This window comes from Ostrea edulis, chromosome 8 (assembly GCF_947568905.1).
Source record: "Ostrea edulis chromosome 8, xbOstEdul1.1, whole genome shotgun sequence".
In the NCBI taxonomy this organism is placed as follows: Eukaryota; Metazoa; Mollusca; class Bivalvia; order Ostreida; family Ostreidae; genus Ostrea; species Ostrea edulis.
Genome location: NC_079171.1, coordinates 37,084,637 through 37,104,970, shown reverse-complemented (window position 1 = coordinate 37,104,970; position 20,334 = coordinate 37,084,637). Strand labels below are relative to the sequence as shown.

Sequence of the window (20,334 nt, the reverse complement as noted above, 5' to 3'; positions counted from 1 at the left end):
AGTTTACTTCACGAGTTAGTCTTAATGTCGTGGCTATATGTAGCATCACTTCCGTGAATTTTAATCATTATGATTCCGGTATTTTCCACAACCTATATGAAACACCCTATTTGAGGCGGTATCGGGAACAAATATCGGCTACGTATCGAAAGCTTAAGCAGCTTTTATGACATTTGTTTTAAAAATTGATTCCAAACCTGTATTATTCTTAAATCAGATTGTTACTCAGAGAACGATAAAAACGAAGGCCTCTTTGACAAGAGGTGTTGCCATGTTAGAACCCTCACTGCTAAAGCCCTGAACGCTACGCATAGGTCTAAATTTGTGGAACTTTACATACAGTTAATGACGTCTCAATATGTGTGAAAAATTATCGACGGGACGTAAACAATCAATCAATCAATCAATCAATCTAGCACTTTGCCAGGATTTGGGTTTGCATTATAAGTTCTTACATAGCAAAGATTGAGTCTGAAAATTTGATCCTCTGTAAGTGTGGGCCACACCGCCTTTATTTTGTTTACAATTGTATTCCAGATTTCCTCTTCCTCGTTGATGGGTTCTTCTTCGTCTTCTTCGTCGTCAGAATCGTCAGATGCTGTATCAGATGTTTCTTCTGATTTTGCAGAATATTGAAGCAGATTCCATTTATTTATGACAAAGAGAACATCATCTGGCTCAAAACACGGCATCATGTACCTGGTTTTAACAATGCTTCCCAAAATTTCAAGGAGCTAGGAATGAAAAAATAGTATTACAACAAAGTAACTCGCTCCTAAGCTTCCAAACGTCTTATTTTTTAAAGAATCACTTTATTTTGACGACAGTACTAAAATGACATTAATTCATCATCACCATAGTTACCCTATCTTCCTCCACACCACCGGCCCTGGACACATCAATAACAAAAATGAAACCAACAGCATTAGGAAGAAACTCCATCAGCACTGAATTCGTTCCTTTTGCTCCACTAATGCCAGGTGTATCTACAAGCATCACATTTCCCTGAGAAAAGCAAAGAACAATGAAATTACTTATAATCACATGTATTAATTAATATCATAAACAAAATTTTGTGTGGGAGAGAAAGTGGGTTAACTTTATACCAAAGGTATGTTTTGAATTTGTCATTAATGAGACGAGAAACTGATGACCGTTTATCGTCGTTTTAGAGAATATTTATGTAAGAAAAAATAAATACTTATGCACCATTCGGATAAACAAAAGGGAACTTTTTTGTCTTTAATCAGTAATGTCTTGCATGAAAGTCGTCCACTTCTGCTTCATACTTAGATATTTTATTGAAAGTAGATATTAACGGCAAACTAACAACTCAACTTATGACAAACGGGATGATTTCAACTTCTCCATCGTCAACTTCCCATATTTATGTAGCAATATTCCATTATCACCTGCATATGGTGTTTTAAACATCTCTCAACTGATTCGATACGCAGGAGCCTGTTCTGTGTATCGTCAGTTTTTAAATTGATGCAGGTTACTCACTTACAAGTTGATGGTGCAGGGTTCCTACATTGAGTACAGTCTCGTTTAAAATCAGCATTTCGCAAATTCTATGGTCGTTATAATGTTCTAGTTTGCCAATACAACCTATCATTGAGTCAAATGCTGGCTGACACGTTTCATGCGAATTGTTAAGCCGTTCTTGGTACACTGATTTTGACTACGGATAACTCCGTTCACCTGATTAAGATATAGGGCCCAGCCCACGGTGGGTGTGACCAGTCGACAGGGGATGCTTACTCCTCCTAGGCACCTGGTCCCACCCCTGGTATATCCAGGGGTTCGTATTTGTGCAACTCTGTTTTGTATTGCTTATAGGAGTTATGAGATTGATCACTGTTCGTTATCTTCGCCTTTCATGCAAAGATCGCGTTATGATACCTGATTTGAACAATATAAATGCATGTTATGGTGCATTCACGATTAACTACTTACTGTAATATTTCATGTTTGTATTCACTTAGGACAGAAGTTGACTGCTTTGTGAACATACATTTCTAAATTTTTGCTATAGTACTTAGTACTTACCAAATATCTAATTGTATGCATTATTCATATTTCCACGGGGCCGAGTGAGTATTGTTGATTTTATTATTAGACGCTTACCCTTTTAAAATGTTTTAACGTAATATTCACTGTGACGTTATAGTACTTTTGCGTATGTAGTCTTGCGTCACATTGACATGATATTTAAACACGACTGAAGTGGACCGGTAACAAGGTCGAAATAAAAAAAAAATGTCTTTTTTTTTTATTTTACTGGAAAAACATACTTATACCTTGACATCCAAGTTTCCGAGTGGAGAGTATATATCGATATAGTACATTCTGGCATTGTCTTCCCTCGTACACGTATACTTATCCAACTTCTTATTCATCTTTCTGTGGTCGGTAAAGGCAGTTCTCTCTTCCAAAACCTTCCCATCTACATCCAGAACTTCGATTGCATACGTTTCTGAATTCCGGATCCTACATATTTTGGACGTTGCTCGCAATATCTTTGGAGTCATCAGCCTCTGTCCAACTAGCTTATTGACTAGACTGGTTTTGCCACTACTTGTGTCTCCTATTAATAAGAATACATTTAAGACTAGATAAATACCATACGAGTGGTATGCAAGCAGACTCATGATCCAAACGTATAAAATAAGATAAAAAAATTCTTTTTATGCAACTTTTACATATGTACTTAAGACTTTAACGACATTTTTTAATGGCTTTTTAGATACTACATAACATTTTTTGTAAGAAATTAAAAATATATTTACCAGATTAAAAATATGTATTTGGCAAAGTAAGTTTTGGATTTGAGTTATATCAAGATTTGGAAGATTATATAATGATATGCCTTGAGGTGAAAGAATTTACAGGAGCATTAGCTGTGAAAGTGATGGCAGCCATTTTTCTCAAAATCTCTAAATGGTATAGGAATGAATATTTATGACTAATAAACACATTCATTTTGTTTAAAAACAAGAGAAACCTAATAAAATACGTTAGATAACCGCTTTTAGTGTAAAGAAATATATAAGGAGGAATTATTGGCTTGCAAGACAATAATCATTTAATTACCAAAATTGCATATGCATATGCCTACTTTGAGGTTAAAAAGTGCTTGAAATATTTAAATACCGGTGTTAGTACTGAAATATGCAAGGTGAAGATAACGAACAGTGATCAATCTCATAACTCCTACAATATATAATATAGAGCAATGTTCAATAAATTCAAATGGTGACAGAATGAAAGCTAATGTTCCCTTAATTTTTCTCTTGTACATTCTGAGGTCATTCTCCAGTTTCAGTCTACATCCTGTATTTCCTACATCTACTACTCATCCAAACATTTTAATCACAAGCAAACTCATACAAAATCCTCCTACATAATCTTCTTTCAATTATAGTTTAGTTTTATTTGTGTGTTGACTCACCAATACCACTGCTCTACCGTTTTGCGCAATTCGTTTTTCAGATGGATTCTTAGACTATGCCCATCTCTTTGTACAGAGGTACAAGCTTTGCGTATATATATATATATATATATATATATATATATATATATATATATGAAAGGGTTGATACAATACAGCTCACTTCAGATGGCTCTGATGATTACATAATCATATCTTTGGTCTTATTGTTAGCCATATTTTGGGTTTTTTTATGCTTCGGAACAAGTTTCCCAAGTTTAGTTTTCAACTAGTCGGTTGTCATTTTTATTTATAGTCAATAGTATTGATTTCCCCCTGTTTGAACTAGTCAGTAGTCTTGTTATTTGCTATTGGGTAAATTATTTATGGCGGAAATATGGGGTATACAAAAAATGTATAATGCAATGATATGACAGCGTTTTATTATTTTCTGACACCCCCCCCCCCTCCCTTTTGTGAACCTTTATATTCGTAATTTTATTCCTTTAATAAATGATATTTTTCACTCTTAAACAATGTTGCTGTGTTTTGGTCTATTTTAAGCAAAAACAAGCTTCGGTGATCTGTTTTCTCTTAGGATAACAGTATGAAACATATAATACCTAATATGAAAATAATAGCATTCCTGGCAAAACTGTTTTCCATATTATTAGGTACAATCGGTACGTACTCGTGGTTATTAAACCCCCATCAAGTACCCCTATACATCAGTAGAACTCTCTGTGTCTGGACCAGTGAGAACTTGTCTATAGGTCAACCGTCTTTCCTTTGCTAGAAATTATATAGTTAGGAATTATTCAGACCCATACAAACCTGATAAATTCATTGGCCCGTCACCTCCCCAAGTCTTGAATTCCGCCGATATATTTGGCCTTATTGGTCGCCATCTTTTTGCTTTTTACGCTTTGGAACAAGTTTTTCAATTTTATGTTTGAACTAGTCAGTAGTAATTATCATTTCTAGTCAGTAGTATTGTTATTTGTCATTATCATTTTTGGGGGAAATTAGGACAGGTGTGTTGTACATGTAATCACATTTTATTCGCAATTTCGCGAAACTTCCCAGCCGTAAAAAATTAGTTACTATTACACATGATAGACTCAAGTAATAGATAATTTATCTCACGAAATAAAAGCGGTCTACAGTACCTGTGATGGTGATGCCACATTCCATTCTTTCCAAATCTTTCTTTCTCAACTCAAGTACTCGTAAATAGTTTAGTTCTGTCTCGTCATTTCCGGTAGGAATATCGCCGTATACACCTCCAGAAAATGCAACTTCAAGTCCCTCTCTAAGGTCTCCTTCATAATCACCTTGCTTCAGGAAATCAATAACGTCGTCGTATATCTTTAATACGTCTTCGATCTTGGGGTTGTCTTTACTCTCCGGAGGGGGAGTCCATATTTCAGGAGAGCTTGATGAAATGTGACAACATTATATATAAGATAGATAGAAGATAGATAGATAGATAGAGCACTAGATTCCTACTACAAAACTATAGGAAGCACTAAAATGACATAGTAGGTTACTGAACGACATGAATGATTAAATAGTCAAATTTTAAGGACAAACGAAACGATTTTACCCCTGGGTCGAGACCTCTGCTGGTGGACTGTAAGTCCCCGAGGGTCTCTACAGCCCAGTAGCTAAGTACTTCGTTACTCGCTTGAAAATACGGATGTATATTTAATTGCTGTTATAAAATTTAGAAATTCATTTCAAAATTAAGGATTATCTCTCTCATGCATAGCTTTTATCCTGGACGAATTTGGCTCCACTTTTTTGGCACGCTGTTTTTGGCTATATTTAGCTCTAAAACTCCATAGTTATTTTGGATTTCAAACATTTCGGTTGAGCATCACTGAAGAGACATTATTTGTCGAAATGCGCATATGATGCATCAAAATTGGTACCGTATAAGTTTTGCATAAGTATGTTCAAAACAGTGATCACTAATCTACAAACATATATACACTGTAAGTTACATGTTTATTGTTTTAGGGTTACTAATCAATGTTTGCTGGGAAGTGAATTAGGACACTTCCTATTCATACATAGACTGCATGATTAACAAATCGCGAAGAGATAATGGATGACATAATTATTCTCAAAAGCGGAAGAACAACCAAACTCCGGTCATATCAAAAAAACAAAATACTGGAAAATATGAATGGAAGAAAACTCAGAAAACTGTTTATAAAATTATCATAGATGAACTTTTAAACTTTTTTAAAGAATTGAATGAGGAAGATGAATCAGTTGTACCAGATTTTTTGTTTTGTGAAAATGATTTGAATATATTATCCCATATCGAATCAAATACTTTTATTAATTCACCTATTACTGAAGATGAAGTATTACAATGTCTAAAATCATTGAATCGTAACAAATCATCAGGCTATGACCATATTGTAAATGCATGCATCAAATCAAGGTGTGATTTTATGCTGCTTTTTTATGTGATATTGTTTAATGCTCTTTTTGAATCAGATATTGTCCCTAGTAAATGGTTGTGCAGGGAGATAATCCCTATTTACAAAAACAAAGGAGACGAATCACTGGCTGCTAATTATAGACCCAATACTCTCTTGAGGCGACCTGACTGTGTGGATGTAAAAACATTAGTATTGTATATATGGCAGTTCTGTTTTGTTTAGTAAATTGTTTTCATCAATAATCGATGATAGATTAAACACTTATTCAGACGAAGTAGAATTAAATTTATGTAATCAAGCTGGTTTTAGAAAGATTTTTTCTACTAACGCTCGTATATTTTCATTATATGTTTTACAATATATACTTGTTTAAAGGCACTAGTAGTACTGGGAAAAAAATATTTTGCTTACTTCGTAAAAGCTTTAGATAGGGTGTGGCGGATTTTTCTCTGGAATAAACCTTTGATGAGCAATTTTGATGGTAAATCTTTAAGAATAATTGTATAAAGGTATTAAAGTAAAGATTAGATTAAATAATATTTTTTTCTAACGAATTTCCCTGCCAATTGGAAGTCCGACAAGGGGAAAATTTGTCACCTTTTTATTTTCCATTTACTTGAATGACCTTGAATTTTTTGGTTAACAAAGGGTGCTGTTCGACTTTCGCTTGTGGAAGAGAGACTTGAAAGTGAAATTCAAATCTGTCAAGTCGCTTTTATTACTCCATGCTGATGATACGATTGTTTTATCACAAACTGAAAAAGACTTACACCATAAACTTAATATTTCTCATGACTATTGTGACAAATGACATCTAAAGCTTAATGTAGAAAAGACTAAATTGATGTGTTTTTTGTTCTTTGGTTTTTCTTCTTTCTATTTTTTTTCCTTTTTTTTTTTTTTTTTTTTTTTTTTTTTTTTTGGTGGTAAAAGAAACGGATCCGGTCAACAGGGGATACTCCTCCTAGGCACCTGATTCCACCTCGGGTGTGTCCAGGGTCCGTGTTTGCCAAACTATCTATTTTTTATTGCTTATAGGAGTTATGAGATTGATCACTGTTCGTTATCTTCACCTTACATCGTGTTACAATTTCCTATATGACTGTAAAACTATTAAAATTGCTGATGAATTCAAGTATCTTTAATAGAAATGGCTCATTTACCAATAATATAAGATATCAATATGGCAAAGCAACTAGACCAATGTTTGATGTGCTAAAAAAAATGTAAGCAAAATAGCTTGTCAATCAAATGTCAACTTGACCTTTTTGACAGAATTATACACATGACCTATTTTATTGTATGGTTGTGAAATTTTGGTGTGTTTTTTTTCTTACACATTTCCCTGATCGAAAAATTGATTACTCGATACTGTAAATATATACGGTTCTTAAATTAGATCAAAACACTCCGAATTATTTTATTTATAGAGAACCTGGGAAGATATTTTTTGTCTATAAATACTAAAACAAGAACAATCAAATTTTGGTCAAAATTTTTTTTATCAGACGTTAGAAAAATTTCAAAAATGTCAAATGTATGGGGAAATGAAGCATTTTTAAACACAGACTGGTTAAATGCAAAGATGAACATTACAGACACTGTCAGACAGATCAGAGCATCCAATACTGAAATAGAATGAACTTTTATGTAATTCGTCGAAAGCAATTATTTCATCTTTAAAAATGAACCAAATTTTAAATGTAATTCAGATGAACTACCAAAACATAAAAGAGAAATACTCTGTACATTTACATGAAGAGCATTACATTTAAGAAATAAGGTATCATTTTAAAATATTTATCGGGATATAAATACGGGTTGGTCACGTGATCAAATTCCATAAAGCCCGAAGGGCTTTATGGAGAATTTGATCATGTACCAACCCGTATTTATATCCCGATAAATATTTTTAAATGATACCTTATTACTTATATTTACATTTTTTGGTCGGTAACATTGCTGAATTGTGTTAACAACACGTTTCCATACATTTCAAATTGTTGACGTCCACAACGAAGCGTCATAGATGTTCAAAATGACGACACCAAAAACAAAGTTCCATAAAATGAAGAACTGTCTTAATTATTAAGAAGCTAGAAAGCAAGTATATCAACATATACTTATACATTAACTCGGGAGCATATAATAGGAAATTCTTCCATATGTCTAATTTTAGGGGGTGGGGAAATTATAATTAAACCAGGGTGCGCAATGTTACACTTACAGTTGTGATGCGCTTTCACTTTTGAAAAGTGAAAGACGTTGAAGACCGACTTTGGAAGATATTCTGTGGATATTACGGAGTTAACAGAAGACTGAGATAGAGGAACACGAAGAAGGGGGGGGGGGCAGTCATCAGGTGTAGGCAAATCATTTATAGACAGGACAGAGGACGCAGCTCTCAGATGTATCTCCGGAAAGAACTGAACATCGCAGAGAATGTGGAACTGCACGAAGGTAAGGGACGGTTTGGATTTGGGTATGTAATTGTTGACAAACATGAACTCACTGAACGCTTCTTTTGACTCAATAAATTTCTGTAATAGGTTTTTAACGACGCCTCGCTTCGATGTCCCGACATAAACTTGGAAACCGACATCAATCACCTATGGCTGCTGTGGCACGGTTCCAAGCAGTGTGGTGTGTAGGTCTTAGTTAATACACTTTGACGACTTATCGGCCATACATCCTGTGAATGACATTTTTGCTAATAAAAGCCTAATGTCTAGCAGTAGGTACAATTCCGCATCACCGATGACCAGGGTGAAGTTGTACATAGCAAACGAAAATTTAGACATACAATAGTAAAATATTGTTTACAGAAATGCTTTTATCAATTATGGATGAAAGTCCACTGCTTGGAATATAAATAAAACCGTAAATACATTTTGTGATGTTGATTTCATGTATTGATAGATTTCTGTAGTAAATGAGAGCGATTGCTAGATGTGTATTGCCTTAGTAAAAGTAGTACCTGTTACCTACTTTTAACAAATGTTCATACGCACAGTCGTGACCTCTGTTGACCCCGTAGTAGATTTATCCAGAAATAAATACGTATTGCTTGTAATAGTGTTATGTAGGAGAAAACAGTTGCAAATGTAAATATTTGAGATTACCTGTAGAAACGGGACGATGGTTAAACATTCCAAGAAATGAAAGAGTATGTACTTTATGTAATCATAATAATTTGGCTGATGAGTTCCTTTATTTATATAAATGTACAGATGAAGCCATTAAAAAATCAAGATTAGAAAACTTAGATATTATACAAATACACCAGATAGATATAAGTCTAAACAGCTTCTTAATTGTAAATGTTATTGTACTGAAAATATTATGCAAAGGAGAAGGTACGCTTAGCATATAAATTTGGCCTAGTAAAATCAAGAAAAATAAAGTAGATGACACACTTATCTATCGAAGTCATTTGGGGGCAACACCCTCTCTTCAAATATACAAACAAACTGGCGCCAAAACGTCACATAGTAGAATAATACGCTCCCAAATTTACCTGGACCGCCATTTCTTAGACAAAACTTCAAAATTTTACTTACATTTGTCAATATTTTGATATGAGCACATTCAAGGCGATGGATGATATTTGCGTGTGTTAAACGACATACTTCGATTAATTTACAAGAGTACCGCAAACGGTACATAATACGCCCATGAAATGCTTACATAGGGTGTTTTTCTTGTGCTATAATTTGTATAACTTTGCTTCAGGTAGTATCAGCCATCATGAGGCTGTGACAAAATTTCATATGAACAAAGGGTCTTAGCTTAAAAATCGAGATTTCCTCAAAATGGACCAAGTTCAACAACTTGTATTTTTTTCAAAATTGGAAGAAAATCAAAATCCTTACCCAGATGCACATCTTCAATACCCATACAAACACTCCACAAAATAAGATGGTCCTCACTTGAAAACTGTGGGTGGAGTTGGGCAGACAAATTATGTACCCTCCATAGAATATTAATTTCCAAATAGACTAAGTTCAACAGCCTGTAATTTTCTCAAAAATTGTAGATAATCAAAATCCATCCCACATGCACATCTTCAGTACCTATACAAACACTCCACAAAATAAGAAGGTCCTCACTTGAAAACTGTGGGAGGAGTTGGGCGGACAAATTATGTACCCTCCATATAATAATTATTTCCAAATAAAGGGGCAAAGCTCCTGGAAAAAAGGTCGAAATGGATCAAAATTGCAGTATGATCTAGAGTTACCCACAAAGAAGCTACACAGCAAGTTTCAGCATGATATGTGAAAGGGAAATGAAATTATAAAGAGAAAATCCCGAACGGACGGACGGACGTACAGACATCGCTGTACCATAATACGTCCCGTCTAAAGACGGGCGTATAAAAAGGGTCTTTCATCAATCGCCTTCACTGTGCACATGGCGAAATTGTAAAATCTGACATTTCCGGAAAAAATTATGCATCACACACATTTCATACTAAGATTACATATATATGCGCGACAAGTCATACATAAAAGGCGTCCGTTACCTTTTTGTGTAGTACAGATATGATATAAAGAAATATAATAGCATTTTTATTAATTTATATGATCATTATGTACATGTCATTCGGATTTTCAATTTCATTCGGTGTTTTTATCTAAAACGATAGTGACATAGTCGACTGTAAAATTGTAACACGAACTACACTCATTTGAAATTGTTTGTAATACGACAAGGATAATACTTTTCGACCAACAAAAGTTATAATATGTATACGGTGTGGCCGTTGGACCGAGCGAAGCATGTACGTAAATCCGTGTCTCGAGTGGTAATCATAATTCCGTTAAGTACGGTAGATTATGATTCATTTATAAATATATATTTTGAATGAAATTTCCTTGCGCTAAACACCCCGTAACATCTCAATATTAAAGGAGTTTATATGGGGACAACAGTTTTACATGATCCGCCTATTCATTGAACGCGGGAAATAAAACGCAAGGCGACGTAAACTGTGCATTGTGACGTCACATTTAGCCTAGACTTTTTTCTCTTTTTCAAAGCAAACATATTATAAACAACAATAATACATTCCGTATGCAATGAAAAAGGCCGTTAAAACTAAACAAAATTAACCAATAAATTCAAAATGGTAAAAAAGTAACCGTAATTTTATCGTATATTCTTATTCAAAGAAACTCATGAACTCGTTCATCTATTTAGTCGTATTACGGTTTTATATGTATTTATTTGCTAAAACCTGTTACAATGATAATGATACTATTCACTTTCAACAAACTGAGTGTTTAAATTACGAATTGCACGTTAGAGTCTTCTATTATTGGCATTCAAAATAAAACACGAATAACTGTTGAAGCAGGTAATGGAAAAAATAAATGGCGGCGCCCATATGGATCACGAAAATTTCAGTGAACGTATATAGAGATTATCTCTTTTTCTTTTGCTGATTTTGACTTTTTTCTTTTACATACGTGTTACCTTTAGAGCCTTGCTTCGCGGACGGGCCTTCGGCCCGTCCGAGCTTCGCTCGGTATTAATATCAATAGCACGTAAAAGGTCTTCTAGATAAGTAACTAAGTGGGTGAACAGTCTCAGTGACACACACAGTGTGTGGACTGACAGTTCAATCGATTGTGGTCCTGGACAGGCTGGGACGAACCGGGTAAAGGACTGAATTGGAACCAATAGAAATGGTTATAAAATGTGAAGATAACAAAGAGTGACCAATCTCATAACAATGTAAACAATACAAAACAGATAGTTGGGCAAACACGAACCCCTGGACACACCAGAGGTGGGATCAAGTGTGTAGGAGAAGTAAGCATCCCCTGTCGACCGATCACACCCGCCGTGAGCCCTATATTCTGATCAGGTAAACGGAGCTATCCGCAGTCAAAATCAGTGTGCCAAGAACGGTCTTACAATCGGTATAAAACACGTCAGACAGCATTTGATCCAATGATAGAGGTTATTATATATTACGAATCACTTCTCTACAATATACATGTTGTATTTATTTGAGAATATATAATTTTGTTGTTGTTGCAATGGAACGAGCGAAAACTCAAACTTACTACTTCCTGGTTATGAATTGAACCTTCTTACAAACAGACACACCCAAAAACAAAGAGTTAGTGAGTGTGTGAGTGAGAGAGAGAAAAAAAACCTAAGGCGTAAATGTTCCTTCTCCAATCGCTCGTTACTTAGAAGTGAATCACTGGTCTTTCAGACCCCCCCCCCCCCGTCACGGCAGGTGTTCGCACGTTAAAGAATCCTCACTGCTACATATCTGAACGCTAAATATAGGTCTGATGTTGTGATACTACACCTACAGCTGGTGACGTCTCAATATGAGTGAAAAGTTTTTGACAGAACGCAAACAACCATACATTGTACGTGAAGAGAGTACACTAGCACCTACTGTAAATATTAATAATATGGTGAATGCAAACTTTTTGTATGTATATATGATCAAACACATGTAACATATATCAAATATTTGAATTTCAATCACATGGCAACAAACTAAAGATTATGGTATTCGTAATATATTGCAAGAAAGCTCAGTGGCAGAGAGTTCGTTTCGTAACCGAAAGGTCGTGAGTTCGAGCTCCGCTTGTGCCATGGCCACGTCAAACCTAAGACGTTAACATAGATAGATGAAAGGTGAAGATAACGAACAGTGATCAATCTCATAGCTCCTATAAGCAATACAAAACAGAGAGCTGGACAAATACGGACTCCTGGACACATCAGAGGAGGGATCAGGTGTCTAGGAGGAGTAAGCATCCCCTGTCGACCGGTCACAGCCGCCGTGAGCCCTATATATATCTTGATAAGGTAAACGGAGTTATCAGTAGTCAAAAAAAGCAATGTCCCAAGAACGGTCTAGCAATCAGTATGAAACACGGCAGACAGCATTTGACCCATAGATAAGTTATATTGGCAAACTAGATAGTTATATCGATCATAGAATTTGCGAAATGCTGATTTTACACAAGGCTGTCGAAACCCTGCTCCTTCGCGTAACGCTCGGCCTGAATTTAAAAGTGAGAATCACGGGTCTTTTGGATAGGACCTTTCATAAAAACAGAGGAACCGTGTCGCAGCAAGTGTTGTTACGTTAAAAAAAAAACCTCACTGCTACGACACTAAGTGCTAAGCATAGATCTAAATTTATGGTATTTCACCTACAACTGACGGCGTCTCAATATGACTATGAGTGAAAAATTCTCAAAGGGACGTACTTCAGACTTGTAAACAACCAAACTAAACTGTCCTACTAATTATAAATTTATTCTGAAAGGCGCAAATGTTGTAACATAGCGATAGTGAAACTTGTTCCCGAAATCACTCCATCTCCAGGATAGGACTTTAAAATGGCAGAGGAGTATAAACTTATATTGCAAGTATAGAGGCAAAGGTATCCCCTTTTGGCATAGGCTGGGTTCGAATATTACCGAGGCAGGGGGTGTGGGGGGTGCAGCCCCCCAGAAGCTATCGACATTTTAACAACGTAAAAGGTTTGTTTTTTTTTTTACCGAGGCAGCTGTCTCGATTGCCTCAATGGAAGCTACGCCACTGATAGGGTACTAAAATTAGATCACGAATGCGATGCATTTTTCACAATACTGTGCGAGTTATTTCCCCTTGAATACAGAGTGCGCGCAGCACATTTGGTCCTCAATACACTATTTTCAAGATAGGAGCTCTTCTGTGTAGGGGGTGCATTTAGTGGAACTTTAAATGCCAAAGTGGAACAGAGTGGCCCTACAGTCAGTGAGTAAGATAATAAAATGCATTAAAAGCGGCTTCTCTTCAAATATGAACTGTAGGAAATACAAAATATTATCGAAAGATTGATGGATTGTATCCTGCTTAGCAGCAGGATACAATGAGTGCTTAACGTATCTCTGCAGATTTTTTGGCATCAATACCAGTGAAGGGCTTTAAATTTAGGCCTATGCTCGGCGTTTACGGCCATTGAGCAGTGGGAGTTCTTTAGCGTGTCACACCTACTGTGACACGAGACATCCATTTTTAAAGTTATCTCCGAAGACCCGTGACATTCACACCTGATGCCGAGCGTTTGGCGATGGAACTGACACTACTTGTTTTAAAGACCTAGGTCTGTCGCAGCCAGGATTCGAACCCCGACCTTCCGCATGCGGGGCGAACACCCTACATCTAGACCACCGCGGCGGTTTTTTTTATCGAAGGAAATATTTTTTATAAAGTGAAAAATAAAATAAAATAAAATAAAACAAGTGTGATATTTGCAACTAATATCCTGGATATGATACGTACGAGCAAGATATTAACGTGATATAATAGGAATTCCGTGTATTTAATTACTCTCTGAATACTTATCAGTTACTTAGTTTGTGTACCAGTCGAATTTGAGTGATGAAACTGCGTGTAAATAATTTCCTGAGCAGATTCATCATTCCCTTAAATGCAGTGATGAATATTTGTCCCACTCTCGCATGTCTTGTGCCTCATTATGTACGAGAGTTCTCCAAAGGGAAATAAATCGGATGTATTTCGAAACGGGCGTACTGTAGAGTGTGTGTGGGGGGGGGGGGGGGGTTGGGGGGGGGGGGGGGTTATAGGCGTATTTGACGTTATTTCTGTCGAAGTTATACTGCAATTAATACCGAGAATTTCAGAAGTAATCTGTTTTAAAAACAACAGACACCTAGAATTAAAGCACAATGAAAGCATGGGATATAACCATGCACGTTGCATCGTTTGGTTTTTTTTTAAAAAGAAGAAGGGTGACTTAATATTGCCCTACAATTCTTGACAAGTAAAACAAAATCTAAAGCTCGAGAGGGAAGGCGGCAAGGGTTGATCTTTGAATTTCATTCATTGGTTAAATTTCACTTTTTCACTATATCATTCACAATGCTGCTTTTAATTAGGGGGGGGGGGGGTGCAGCTTATCTATAGATCGAACTTTGCACGTCTTTTACATATAATGATAAAAGGGGACACACCCATTCTTGCTACGTGCCTAATAATTTGGTTTGTGTTCATTAGAGTAATTGAGGTACAAGAAGAGTTGTAAGTTGAATGATTTAAACAAAATTCAACTTTCAAAAGATTGAATCACACGCACATTGCATCGTTTAAAAAAAGAGGAAGGGATGACTTCATAATATTGCTCTATAATTCTTGACAAGTAAATTTTAAGAAAATCCATGTTCTGTTTATTGCTACTTGGTGTACATCTAGCAACAAACAGTTTTGTGATTGTACATGTGTTTTTAGGCATATCTTATTGCACGTGTTTTGGATGTCGAAAATATTAATAAGAATTTTTAATGAAGAATTGCTGATATACTGAAGACATCCCGATTCTGATCTAAAGAAGTCGAGGACTATAGTTAATATTTACATTCTTTATTACATCATGACCATGCATTGCTTGCGAGAAAACCACACCAGAGACACATTCTAGTAAATGTAACCTGTAATCAAACTATTATTGTTCACTTATACTATTTTTAAATCACTACACTTAAAGGTCAACTGAAACGAAATATAACTTTTTCCATATTAAGTATGTATTTGCTTCATTTAGATCGTGTAAAATGATTGTGCGGGTTTGTTCGGTTCATTTTGGTCATATATCCGCGATACGCGCGGATAAAGATAGCGCACCTGTGTCAGAGCAGAAAATATTGCGGGAGTTATGCCCCTTTACACGAACCCGCCATATTGAAACTAAAGACGCTAATCAGCAGGTGACGTCCGGTAAACAACGAGTAAATATGGTGTTTTGTGCGGTTCCTGACTGTAAGGTTTAATATAGACAGAGTAACAATGTTTAGTTTCCCTACACACACAAAAAATTGCGGAATTTGGGTGGGGAAATTAAAAACAATGGATTAATTATTGGCCGTCGAAGCACTCTATTGAGGACTGTTAGGCCTACATAATAAGCCGTCCATCAGCTGTCCATGGCATGGTCTTTGCATGGAACACTCAAGAATGCAATGAAAGAAAAAGCCAATCCCAATTCTCTTTGATTACAAACCGCTACACGTAGCTACAAAGACCTGAAAGGGCCGAAAACGGAAAACAGATTTGGACTTTCCCCTTCATAAACAAAACTTCCAGAGCTGTGGAGAAAAGAACGTAAGTTTTGATGTAAATGATATTGGCTTTTTTATTGACATTGATATAGTATGACACGATTTATTTGTTTATTTGTTCTCTATACGAATATCCTCTACCCCCACCCGTCACACAATTATTTCATACTGAAGCTTATTTTTATTACCCCCCCCCCCCCCCCTTCATGCAGTCACACAAGTCATTCATAACTGAAGTTTACTTTCATTCATTTGTTTATATTAGTTTATATGAGTTAGAAGTTGATGACAATGTCCGAATCATTCTTCCCCCACCACCCAATTCCAAGACAATCAACAAAAACAACCAATTCCATTCAATGTCATATGATCCTGCCATTCAAAATGATTAAATCATGAATGGGACAAACACTTATGAAATGACTACACAAACCACATATGGAATGATTGCAAGATTTGTACTAGAGCCACAAAATGACATGAATTGTATTATCAAATTTGTTTTCAAAAATATTACACATTGGTGTAAATTTAATGGATACTTTGAATGTTCAATTGTTCATGTAACATACATGTACATACATATGTATACAAGTTAGGTGAAGGATATCAAGTAAATATCTATGAATATTATTCTAGATTGAAGTGAACTTTTGCAAATGTGTAAATTAGAATCATAGCCAATATGCATGTTAAGTAACTTTGTATAAAATCTGAATATTTTTTCACTTGTGTTCTACACTCATGCCCTTTAGATTTTTGACACTTTGTCCATGATGTTACTCTCGATACTGTTACTAAATTTGAATACAAACTCAATACAGTGTCAAACATGAAAAAATTGTAAATTTTTCTAAAATTCATTATTTTTATGCCATAAAGGTAAATGATTTTAAAACAAGTAAATATAGGACACATATTTGTACTGAGTTTTCTCTGAAGTACAATAATTAATATAAAATCCAGAAATAGGTATAGAAAAATCTACACAAGTAGTAGTACAATAAAAATATCACTAGTCGAGTATACTTAATCAGCTTTATGATATACATGCAACATGACTAAGTACACATGATCCACATTTGATTAATTAAATGCAGAGCATATATTTATTTATCCATGCTGATACTATGCAAATTTCCCAAGTTACAGAACCCCCCCCCCCAAAAGAAGCAATTTTACAATTTACTAAATAGATAAATTGTGAAATTGATAAATGAATATTTCTTACAACCATAGTTTTGATAATATTCTTATAATTATGAGATGGAAAATTAAACTTGTATCATTAAATAAATCCAGTTGTTGGAAAAAGAAACGGAATACATGTACAAATTTTACATGTAGGTCAATTTTGACCATTGACATACTTATTTTCATTTTTATCTACTAATTTGCATTAAATTATTTGAAATACTTGAATAAATTAGCAATTTCAATCTAGAAAATATTAAAGAACATTGGTATTTAATAGTATCTAGACATTTATTTTACAATGCTTCATTAATATGAAAATTAATTTTCTGCGACATTTGAATTTTTTTGTTTTTCTTCACCTCAAATATGTACATTTTTTAAATTGACCCACATAATTAGTATGTATGTGAGTGGATATTCATAATACTAGACAATAAGTACATGTTTATTGAATTGTAACGTTTTGTTATATTTCAGATTAAGCCTTTGAATTGATGCAGGAAGTGATCAGTTTGGCTCCTACAGAAACTCCAGGAAGTTAATATAATGGATGTTGTTGGTAATTCTCCTGCCCCGATCACAAATTCCTACCAACATGTGTCAAACTCAGGTGACTGGGACCTGTAGACCTTTTGGATTTAACCCAAATTACATATATGTAAATTGGTGATATATATTATGTACAATATAAAAACTGAACATCAAACTATGTTTACTTGTTTATATTTATTTATATCACTTATGAAAAATGCATTAAGAATTTATCACACATTTAAATTAATACCAAAGGGTATTTAAATCCACAGTACTGTTGTGATGGAATGATTTCTTATCATAGTCACAACGCAGGATAGAAGAACTTTCCAATTGTTTTTCCCAAGCTACTACCAGATCTCCAATATGCATGATGTCTGTAAAATCTGTTAAAAAAATTATGAAGAATTTTAAAATTTCAAATATAATTGATGACTTTCATCTAACCAACAAAAAAAAATTGTGGGGGGGGATGGGGTTACTTTAAATATGAATGATTTTTCAGGAATTAATTTCTGATTTAAAATTGATATAAAATGTACACATGGTTAGACAGTAAAATGGGTAAAGATAAAACATAAGAAATTGATTGAGGCACATTTTATGTTTATTTGAAAGGAAGTGCATAAAAGGGTCAACAATTCAGTGGGTTTAGATATTGAAATAGGAGAGGTTCATTATGACTATGGCTCATAGTGAATCAGGAGACCGAGTGCCTGCCCCATTGACCATTGACATACTTATTTTCATTTTTATCTACTAATTTGCATTAAATTATTTGAAATACTTAAATAAATTAGCAATTTCAATCTAGAAAATATTAAAGAACATTGGTATTTAATAGCATCTAGACATTTATTTTACAATGCTTCATTAATGACTATGGCCGTGTCATAGTGAATCAGGAGACCGAGTGCCCCCCCCCCCCCCCCCCCCCCCCCCCCCCCCCCCCCCCCCCCCCCCCCCCCATTAACTTTGAGTAATCATAACAAAATACATACTTGTGAATCAATTCCCCCTCCTCCAAGGGACCAATATTTTGTATGCATTCATAATAAGCTGTTCCTATAACCAATCTGTTGAGACAGTTTGCCACAACAAAACCTTCGTGATCTGTGATGCAGGACACGCCCACTTCTTCAATCCTATGCACTGCAACATTTGGACTCCCTTCTTGAGGGCATTGCGATGACATTACTAGCCTATATGATCACCTGTTAGAATAATAGAAAACTAGTCTTAGAAATACATGCTGATGCACTTCTGAGCTTTGAGTAATCGTTTCGTTTTCATTAAAAGTCTCATATAAATAATTAGCCTAAATTAACAAACCATTGCATATCGACCTCGCATATCAGATGGTGAACAGGTGAAGGGCATTCGTCCGATTGATCCTCGCTGTTTTCTGAATAACTATCGTTTTCCACTAGTGGGGATGCGTCTCGCTGTACAACTGGTTCGTATTGGCAGGGCTGCACATTAACACTAAGCGATATATCTATTTCAGGAATACAATCTTCCGAATGATTTTCATATCGTGCCGCCATATTGAAATATCAGGTTCGCCTAAAGGGTAGATAACTCATACAATAAAATTTACCGGGTTGAAATTAACGATGTCGTATCTACCTGGATGATCGAAACAAAAATTATTCTTATGTGAAAACATTTAAGGAATGGTATTTTCTTACGGAATTTATTTGAAAAACGAACTTTGAAAATCGTTTCAGTTGACCTTTAATTCTTAGAAAGATTCCTTAACTGGCAATTGTTTGCAATAAAAAATTGTAAAGTTTCCATTTATTCCTTATATGACACCGTCAACTGAGGATTTATAGTGTTCGTCATTGCTGTCTCAAGTTTTTCCCTCAGGCTGGGGGAGGGAGGGGGTCATCCTTTGCTACAGAGCTTCAATTTATAAATTTCAAGCTTACATGTATTAATATCTTCTCATATTCACTACTACGTATTACTATCAAAAATAGTGGAGGGGCCAGTCTCGCAATATATATATCTTCATGTGCATATATGAAAATAACAGGCAACCTTCATTGTCAATTTAAAGGGTGGGACAGTCCCCTCCGAAAATCGTGCATGCAGCGTTCTTGGCTTTAAGGTGGGTTTCATAAGAATCCAATGTACTTGTCCTATCAATAATACCACAAAGTCAATAACACATCACTAAAAACTTTCCTTGCTCTATTTTGCATTAATATATACTTCAAAATAATCTTTGATCTGTATTTTCACTGACTTTCCATAGATCTGCATGAAACATGCAATATTTTTCATACTGGTTAACGAAGTTGTATTTACAGTTAATTTCATTATTATCTCATCACAAATGAATGTTTTTAAATCTCCACTCGGTAAGTCTTAGCTTTTATCTTCTGACGACATGTAAAATCCCTAAATGTACGAACAGCTTTGGGTTTGTTTGTTTTTTTTCAGTAGCTAAAAATAGCGTACAACGTCTTCAATTCAAAATTTTCATTTTGTTAACAAACAATATTTTCAAGATATTTTGGTAATAAACATCGTATCAATTTATTGTGATAATAAAACAATGAGACTTTACTTTTCAACACAACGAATATACAATTTTCATTCTGTG

At 35.0% G+C, this 20,334-nt stretch overlaps 1 protein-coding gene and 1 long non-coding RNA gene across 2 annotated transcripts; both read right to left on the bottom strand.

Annotated features, from left to right (window-relative positions):
• Nucleotides 1–407: 407 nt before the first annotated feature.
• On the bottom strand, nucleotides 408–4,627 carry LOC125663164 (uncharacterized). The gene is made up of 4 exons (XM_056147594.1): nucleotides 4,603–4,627; nucleotides 2,304–2,590; nucleotides 865–1,005; nucleotides 408–734 (listed from the first exon to the last, which is right to left on the bottom strand). Exons 1-4 carry the CDS (start codon nucleotides 4,625–4,627, stop codon nucleotides 408–410), a joined length of 780 nt encoding a protein of 259 aa, XP_056003569.1.
• A 13,266-nt stretch (nucleotides 4,628–17,893) lies between these two features.
• Nucleotides 17,894–19,455, bottom strand: LOC130049035 (uncharacterized). Its single transcript, XR_008797558.1, has 3 exons — nucleotides 19,053–19,455; nucleotides 18,722–18,934; nucleotides 17,894–18,106 (listed from the first exon to the last, which is right to left on the bottom strand). It is a non-coding gene; the product is annotated as an uncharacterized LOC130049035 (long non-coding RNA).
• Nucleotides 19,456–20,334: the final 879 nt, after the last annotated feature.

Bases quoted from the DNA above. Each gene is read 5' to 3' on its own strand.
- LOC125663164 (XM_056147594.1), bottom strand. From the start codon at position 4,627: ATGGAATGTGGCATCACCATCACAG. The intron at 2,591-4,602 runs GTACTGTAGACC...TCTTATTAATAG, and splicing joins ATGTGGCATCACCATCACAG to GAGACACAAGTAGTGGCAAA. The intron at 735-864 runs GTAACTATGGTG...TTTCATTCCTAG, and splicing joins GTGGTGTGGAGGAAGATAGG to CTCCTTGAAATTTTGGGAAG.